At 45.6% G+C, this 8,996-nt stretch overlaps 1 protein-coding gene across 1 annotated transcript in view; it reads left to right on the top strand.

The window, feature by feature from the left end:
- The first annotated feature begins 1,526 nt into the window (after window positions 1-1,526).
- RCL1 (RNA terminal phosphate cyclase like 1) overlaps window positions 1,527-8,996 on the top strand; it is a 47,568-nt gene continuing 40,098 nt past the window's right edge. The window contains exon 1 of the mRNA XM_007939304.2: window positions 1,527-1,662. Coding sequence (XP_007937495.1) covers window positions 1,527-1,662 — 136 coding nt within the window. The remainder of the gene's footprint in view (window positions 1,663-8,996) is intronic.

Genomic DNA, 8,996 nt, shown 5'->3' with positions numbered 1-8,996 from the left:
CAAGCCTTACTCTTTTTTTTGGTTCTTTCAGCTTGAGAAATGCTGAGTGTGCTCTTTCTTTTTGGTTTTCTAACTCCAAGTCTTTGCACATTCCATTATAATAACTTACTTTGTCTTCTCAACTCCTCCTTTGAAACCTTTCGTTCAGCTCTTTTCATCATTTCTTCCTTTTGTTTTAGCTACTCTACATTCAAGAACAAGTTTCAGAGTCACTTTTGACATCCCTTTTTTTTTTTTTCTATTTTATTGACGCTTTGCTTTCTTCATGTATCGTGTCCTTGATGTCATCCAACATCTTGTCTGGTCTTCAGTTATTAGTGTTTGTTGTAGTTAAGTTTGTGTGTCAACTTGGCTGGGCCTGGTTGAATGGCTGGACAGCTGAATGTAGTATTCCCCATGATGAGACTGGTAATCAACTCCATGGTGGAATCAACTGTGAGCAGCTGAGTTGCTGTTTTAGGGATGTGGTCTGCTTCCTATACATAAGAAGCCTTGGGTAATGGTGTCTAGCTTAAGGCATGCTTGAACTCTGCATGTAGCTGTGGCATTGTTCAGCAGCCTGCCATGCTCTGCCGACCTTGGGACTTTCAATGGACTTGAATTAATGGCCTGCCATATGGTTTGGTAACATCGGGACTGTGCCTTTTTACTTGTCAACCTTGGGCTTGTCAGCCTCAGCAGCCAGCAGCTGTCTGAGTGAAGAAAAGCCGCTAGCTTCAGTGGGCCGGGTGCAGGTACCCACTGTGAATGATGAAGGGACCATGTGCAGGGGCAAACCTGGGTGTCTCATAACAAAAACAAGCAGTGGCCTCGTGTCGAACACACGAGTGCCAGCAAAGGCTGCAACTGCCAACTCTGCAAGGTTCTTGTGTCCTGTCTTGTAGTGCACGAGGGGGCTGACATTGCTGCGCAGGTCAGAGCAGGGACCTAGATAGAGGACCGCGCCTACAGCGCGCTCAACTCCGCGTCTGTAACAGGGTTAATTAGCGCGCCAGCCCTCAAGAAAAAGGCGGAGAGGTGATATCAACCTCACCTCTGGGGTTGCCGCAGAACGAGTTCAGTAGCACACGCAGGATGCGCCCACCTCTGGACCCAGGAGACACTGCAGAGTCAGCCAGGGTGCAGCGCCTGTACTCCTGGCAGCCCTCCGACGCTCCCCGCCGAGCTCTGTTGCCGGGGCTCAGGCCCCGCCCAGTTCCAGCGAGGACCAATGGAGGCGCGGCATAGACCACGCCTAGCTCCGGCTCGGGCCAATAACAGCGTGGAGAAGGCCCCGCCCTGATCGTTCAGAGGCCAATGGTGGCGCGGCCCGGCCGGGTGGGGAGGCGGGAGTTGGCCGTTGCCCCTCCCCGCTCCCCTCTGACCTGTGTCTCGTCGTTCCATCTTCCTGTTCCAAACCACGTGGACGCGCCGGGGGCCGCTGGTGCGGGAGGGAACCCTGGCCGCCGCTGCTGCCGTCGTCGCCGCCCCGCGCACTCGCGCTGTCGGATCTGCGCGCCCGGCCCGCGCGAGCCGAGGGCGCGCACATGGCCACCTCTGCGCACTCCCTGAGCTATGTTGGCTGTAACTTCTTGCGCCAGCGGTTGATCCTGGCCACGCTGAGCGGGCGCCCGGTCAAGATCCGCAAGATTCGGCCCAGAGACGACAACCCGGGCCTCCGAGGTAACGCAGGGCGGGCGCGGGGTGGAGCGAACGGGGCACGGGCCCTGGGGGCCAGGAGGTCTGGTGTGTGCCCTGGGGGCTCCGGGTTCCTCACGGTCCTTCGGGGTGCCGCCAGGGGGCGGGGGATGGCGCCCGCGGCGGAGGGGAGGCGGGTTGGGCCCGGAGCGGAGCGCTCTGCCGCGCCTCCGGGCACTGGTAGTAAACAGCTACACGTTTTCCAGCATTCTGTATTGCAACACTCCTGGCATCGCCCCTTCGCTCCCTTCCAGTCCCTTTTGCTCTCGCCGTAAACCTTTCAAAGGAGAAAAACAGTTTCTTGGCCTGAACTGTGGTGAATGGGCCGATATAAAGATGGAGAAAGACTTGGAGGGAAAAGTCCTTCTGGTTGATTCCCTGCCCTGTACCCAGACGTGTCTCAGAAGCAGCTGCTCTCGTGGACACTACCTGTCCCTGTGGCCCCGATTTCTGCCCCACACCCCTCCTTGCGTGTGAATTCAACAGTTTCTTAAAATCCTGCGTTTGTTTTCAGCTGTGACTGTGATTGATGCGCCAAGACCGGAGTTTGAGAGAGATTTTCGCAGTCTTGGGCCTAGCCTAGTTCCCTTGACATTAGAGAAGGGTTGGTGACAGGTACTAAACTACAGGTCTCCAAGCCCACTTTTATCTTAGGAAGGCAAATAGGTTAAAATAGACCCCATGGAACACCTCATGGTGGTCAGTGATGCTGGTTTTCAGCTGCTTCCCGACTGTAAGATACATGCGTTTAAAAGTTACTGTATGATTATTCAAAATTGGGAGACTCAGTTAAAGAAAGAAAGAAAAAACCTGTTTGGAAGTTGAAGGAAAGGGTTTGTGGTGGTTCTGGTAGGTTGCTTGCTGAGTTGTGTTGATTAGTTTAATTTTGCACTGTCTTCTGTTAGGTGGCCAGCCCATTTCATGATTGGTTTGGTTGCATTTTGTGGACAGTTCTATTTCTGCTGCTCTTGAGTGGTGGTTGGGTGAACATAATGCCATGTCATTGATGGAGATAGAAGATTAGGAAGGAAGGAACCAGAAGACCCATATTCTGTGCTGAGGAGCCTGGGGACAGTAGGAAAGGCTTGTGTTGCAACAAGGCTCCTCTCTGTTCTCTGTAGCTCAGAAAACCTGAAGAGGTTAGGGAGAGCATGACTGGATGGTTTGTGCCAGGTGCTGTCCTGCTCAGCATCCATTACTCTGTTTTGAGTCTGGCTCTTGGGATCAATTGCTTGATCTCTCTCTACTCTGGCATTCTTAACCAGCTCTCTCTCTCACCTCTAGATTAGCCCAGAGAACTTGCCACTACCTAGATATTCTAAGAAGACAGGCTTTTACTTTCTGAGAACCCTGGGCATAATAGCTTTTTTTGTTGTTGGATGAGTAGCAGATAATAGTGTACAGAAGATATTGCTGTTGCTACGTGTTGCCGTCAATTCTGACTCCAGACAACCCCGTCTTACAGAGTAGAACTGAGTCCCATAGGGCTTTCTTGGCTGTAATCTAAATTTATGGAAGCATATTGCTGGACCTTTCTTCCATGGCACCACTGGGTGGGTTCAAATCACTAACCTTTTGGTTAGTAGTCCTTACAAATCATTTGCACCACCCAGGGACCTGCACAGAAGCTGTGTTTATCTCTTAATAAACACAGTGGCCTTCAAACTAATATTTACTCTACCAAAGGATGCTCCTCTTTCCCTCCTTCTCTGTTAATGAACACCTCCCACCATCACATACATGAGCTCCCATTTCTTTGAAGAACATGGTTTAGCCACTTGGCACTTTGCTGAAAGGTTCCAGAGTCTTGGACCTGGGAGAGGTAGTACTGGTTGGCATATGTGCTAGTCTTTTATGGGGAACACACGTGTAGGGCATTATTCGCCTGACCTTGTTGTTATGTGCCATTGAGTTGGACCCGACTCATAGCGACACCTCCTTGGGTTTCCAAGACAGTGTCACTACAGAAGTAGATTGCCCAACCTTCCTTACTAGGAGTGGCTGGTGGGTTTGAACCACCAACCTTGTGGTCAGCAGTCAAGTGCCTTAGGCATTATGCTACCAGAGCTTCTCTGACCTCATTAGAATATCAGAAAAAAAAGAAAGAGATCCTAATTTAGACCTCCTTATGCTGGGAGCTCTGGTAGCATAGTGCCTAAGGCACTTGACTGCTAACCAGAAGGCTGGCGGTTCAGACCCACTAGCCACTCCTCGGAAGGAAGATGGGGCAGTCTACTTCGTAGTGATACTGCCTCAGCAACCCAAGGAGGGCCCGACTATGAGTCGGGTCCGACTCGAAGGCACATAACAACAACAACATGCTGGCTCCTGGAAGGAGCCCTGGTGGCACAGTGGTTAAGCACTAGGGTGCTAACTAAAGACCAGCAGTTTGAACCCACCAACCACTCTGTTGGAGAAAGATGTGGCAGTCTGCCTCTGTGAGGATTACAGCCTTGGAAACCCTATGAGATAGTTCTACTCTGTCCTATAGAATTGCCATGAGTCAGAATCAACTCCACAGCAACAAGTTTATGCAGGCTTCCACACCTCAGAAACTTATCTGTGTTTGTCTGCTTAGTTTCTTATAGAGGGAACTGAGATACATGTATATACTTGCATTCATAGTAGTTCAGTGTTAGAATCCTCGCTTCTCACACTAGAGAACCAGGTTTGATTCCCTGGCCAGTGCACCTCATGTGTGGCCTTATATATTGCTGTGAAGTTGAACAGATTTGATTGCAGCTTCTGGACCAAGATAGACTAAGGAAAAAATGCCTAGCAATCTGCTTCTGAAAATCAGCCATTGAAAAACCTATAGATGACAATGGTTCTATCCACAGCCGGTCATGAAGAAGGTGCAGGATGGGCAGCGATTTGTTCTGTTGTGCATGGGATCATCATGAGTTGGTGACCAACTCTATGGGAGCTAATGACAGCACATACATTTCATAGATAGATGTCTTCATGCACATGCACATAAATGCATGTAACCTCTGACACACAATTGGTTGTCATAGTCAAGCATGTCCTTGGTAGCTTGATTCAAGATTTAGGCAACCAGCAATATTGCCAGTCATCCATCCCCTTCCTCTTCTTCAGAATGCAGATTCTGAGAGTTGGAAGGAACTCAGAACATATCTCATAGTTTTTAGCTCAGAATCAAGAATCTCGTCTCCCGAAGGTCCTACTAGCTTTACATCTGTCGTGGTGTGGGCTTTGGAGGGTATGAGTGGCTTGGGAGGCCTTCTGCTTTAGGAGAAGTTATTCAGAAAAAGCTTAATGGAACCCCAGTTATGTAGAAGGCCTTGAGGGGGTGTCAGAGTCCCTGGCCCCACTCTCTAGGCATTTGCATCTCACCTAGAAGAGCTTGAGTGAGTGACTCGAGTAATGTTCAAGTAGGAAGAGCTTCTTGTTGTGTGCCATTGAGTTGGACTCGACTCATAGCGACCCCTCCTTGGGTTTCCAAGGCAGTATCACTATGGAAGTAGATTGCCCCATCTTCCTTCCGAGGAGTGGCTGGTGGGTTTGAACTGCCAGCCTTCTGGTTAGCAGTCAAGTGCCTTAGCCACTATGCTACCAGAGCTCCCAGGAAGAGCTTAGGCAGGTGTAAAGGGGCTCAGTGGACTTCAGAGCAGAGACTTTCCCGGAAGTTATGAAGCAAGGCTTTATGAATGTATCTCAGGTTGGGACAGATAAGATTGAGATGTGGCTGTGAGAATATTTGTTGGTGAAACAGTTAAGTCAAAACATTCTTAATTTCCTTTATGATACTGAGGTAAAATTCTTAATTTGTCGTGGTCATTGTGGCTTGGTGCTTAAGAGTTGGCTCTGAGTTAGAGCTGTGTTTCAGTTCTGGTTCTGCTTTTTGCTGTTAATTCTTGTCCCTTAGTCAAATTCTTTAACATTTTTGAGCCTCAGTTTTTTTATCTGTAAAACAGGGCCAGTACCACCTACCTCATCGGGTCATTGTGAAAGTTAAATAAAATAATATATGAAAGTGCTCTGAACAGTGGCTGGAAGAATACATGCTAGATGCTTTTATTATTATGCAGCCTCTACACACTGGTTGTAATTCTGCTTTCTAGTGTCTCAAATCTGTTCTTTCTTCTCTGTGGAAATCCTTCAAATATTTGAAGAGAAATTCCCTTTGCTTAGTCTTCCCTTTAAATCTAAGGGTTTCTTCTTAGGTGATGGTACCCAAATGTTTGTTGTATATTACAACGTGGAGTCCCTGGGTGGTGCAAATGGTTAATGTGCTAGGCTACAAACTGAAAGGTTGGGAGTTCAAGTCCATCCAGAGCTACTTCACAAAAAAGGCCTAGCAGTCTACTTCTGAACAATGAGCCATTGAAAGCCCAGTGAAGCATAGTTCTTCTCTGACACACGTGGGGTTGTCATGAGTCAGAGTCTACTCGGTGGCAACTTTTTAAAAAAGAGTATGATGCAGTGGCTCTAAACCAGGGGTGTTCCCCCCCCCCCCAGGGTACATGTGACAGTGTTGAGACATTTTTGGTTGTCACAACTGGGGAGAGATTTCCAGGGATGCTGCTGAACATCTTACAGTGCACAGAATTACACAGCAAAGAATTATTTGACCCAAGGTGTCAATCAATAGTTCTGAGATGGAGAAACCTGAATCTAATGAACTTAATTATCAATCCTTATCTTTTTCCAAAACCCTTATAAGAATAGTGGCATGTGGTACCAAGATAACTGTACAAGGCTTCAGAAAGGAATGAGTCTGTTGTAGGTCAAGCTGTAACATTGGGCAGATCACTTAGATAAAACTTGCCCCTTTCAAGACAGAGAGATTGTAAATCATAAGATAAATTTGAGGAAGGAGGATCCGTTCCCTGGGATGGTTGTTTTTTTTTTTTTTTTTTTTTAAATTGTGATTTAGGTGAAAGTTTCCAAAGCAAATTCACTTTCCATACAGCAGTTCACACACATGTTGTCTCATGACATTGACTACAATTTACCCCAATGCAACAGCTCCCCTCTCACTTCCTCCCCATAGTTACCTCTTCCCTGTGTCCATCCTTCCATGCACCCCTGCCCCCTGAGCAGTCTCCGTGTGCATACACAGCCCTTCTTTCTCCCATGATTGTTCTCTCCAAGGAGTGTATCTGCCTCAGGTTCAACTCATATGCCTGTCTTTTGCTTGGCTGGAAGCCACAGGTGTGGGTTCAACTCCAGACCTGAAGGGCAGCTAGGGGCCATAGTCTTAGTGGTTCCACCAGGCTCTATCAGACCAGCAAACCTGGTCCCTGGGATGGTTTTTATAATGATATGTCTACATGTGTAACTCAGGTTTGATAGGACTACATGTGTAACTGTTGAGGAATGAGGAGGATCATGCTGTCTTATTACACTCTTCTCTAGTGAAGAAGAAGTAAATATTTTCATTGTTGTTAGTTGCTATCGAGTTGGTCCCTGCTCATGGTGACCCCGTGTATAACAGAATGAAACATTGCCTGATCCTGCACCATATTCCTAGGGAGCTCTGGTGGTGTAGTGTCTAAGGCATTTGACTGCCTAACCAGAAGGCTGGCGGATCAAACCCACCAGCCACTCCTCGGAAGGAAGGTTGGGCTATTTACTCCATAGTGATACCACCTCAGAAACTCAAGGAGGGGTCGCTATAAGTTGGATCCGATTCAACGACAGTGTGTTTGCTTTTTTTTGGGGGGGGGTTGGTACCATATTCCTGATGGTATGCTCAAGTCTGTTGTTGCAGCCACTGTCTGAGTGTCTTCCAACCAAGGGGGTTCATCTTCCTGTGCTATATCACACAATATTCTGTTGTGATTCATGGGGTTTGTTTTCATTGGCTAATTTTTGGAATTGGATTGCCCTATTTTCCTGGTCTGCCTTAGTCTGGAAGCTCTGCTAGAACCTGTCCATCATGGGTGACATAAAATACCAGTGACATAATTTCTGACATCATAGCAACACAAAAGCCACCACAGTATGACACACTGACAGATGGGTGGTACATAGCAGCAGCATTGTGTTGATTTTTAGTGTTATATTTATGATATTCCATTTCATTAATAGATTGCAATTAATTCTATTGTTGATGAACACTTGGGTTGTTACCAATTTTTAGCTGTTCTAAGCAATGATACTAAAAATATTTTTGTATAGGGGTGCACTCAGTGTGCATTTTTGTTGAGTATATGCTGGGCCATAGGTTATGCTAGTGTAAAGCTTTGGAAAGATGCTATGAAACAGTTTTCCAAAGTGGTTTTATAGCTTGCAGTCTCCCTAGCTTCAGTTCCAGTTGCTCCAAATCCTTCTTAGTCTAATTTGAACCATTTTGCGTTTCTATGAAGATTAATGAGATTGAGGACCTTTTCTTTGATGTGTTGGTCATTTGGATATCCTCTTTGTGAATTGTCTGCTCAGATCTTTTGCTCACTTTTTCTTGATTTCTGTCTCTCTTTTTCTTACTGATATGTGGTGTTAGTAATATATTTTAGCTTTGTTAAAGTATTGTAGGTATCTGGCTCCACTTTCTGACTTGTCTTTTCACACTCATAATGGTGTCTTTTGACGGACAATAGTTTCTAATTTTAACATAGTCCAATGTATAGGTCTCTGTATCCTTTTGAAGAATCTCTGCCTACTCTAAGGCCATGAAGATATTCTCCTTCAACTTTAACACCTTGTATTTTTAAGTATAAGTGTTTTATTACTTTAAAGAAACTCCTTCTTCATACCTTTAAAACAGACTTTTTCTGAAAAGTAGGTGTTAAAATGTATCAAATGCCTTTTCTGTGGTAATTAAGCTAGTTACTTGATTTTTGTCTTGTTTATGTATTAATGCTGTATTTAGCTACATTGTGTTTTACCTTGTGCCCTGTCCTACTGCACACTCTTGGGATGTCAGCTTCTTCCTTGTAGAGGGTGGTTTTTAAAAATGTGGTGTAGTGTCTTTCCGAAGACTTTATTTTAGGATTTTTCATCACTTCCCATTAAATGAGATTAGTTTGTGATTTCATTTTTTTTTAGTGGTGTTCTCAACAGTTCTGCAGTTGAAGCCATCTTTATATTTTTATTATTTTTAGTACTTTGGGACATGTAATACACAGATTTTTTTTTTCTTTGAATGTTGGGAAAACATTTTTCAAGTAACTTCATCAGTGTTTTTTTCTGTTTGCTACTTGATACGTTTGTTTATTTATTTCCATCCTCTTTGTTACAACTTTTTTTTGTGTCTTCATTTGTTTTAACAGTTTTGGTTTTTCATTTTTTAACATTGCTTGTGCCTTAATCCCAGCAATACTAATAAATAATATTAGTATTGTTAATGTAAT

Source organism: Orycteropus afer, unplaced genomic scaffold (genome assembly GCF_000298275.1).
Source record: "Orycteropus afer afer isolate SDZICR_OR568_19922 unplaced genomic scaffold, OryAfe1.0 scaffold00005, whole genome shotgun sequence".
Lineage (NCBI taxonomy): Eukaryota > Metazoa > Chordata > Mammalia > Tubulidentata > Orycteropodidae > Orycteropus > Orycteropus afer.
This window is presented reverse-complemented; position numbering and strand designations above follow the sequence as displayed.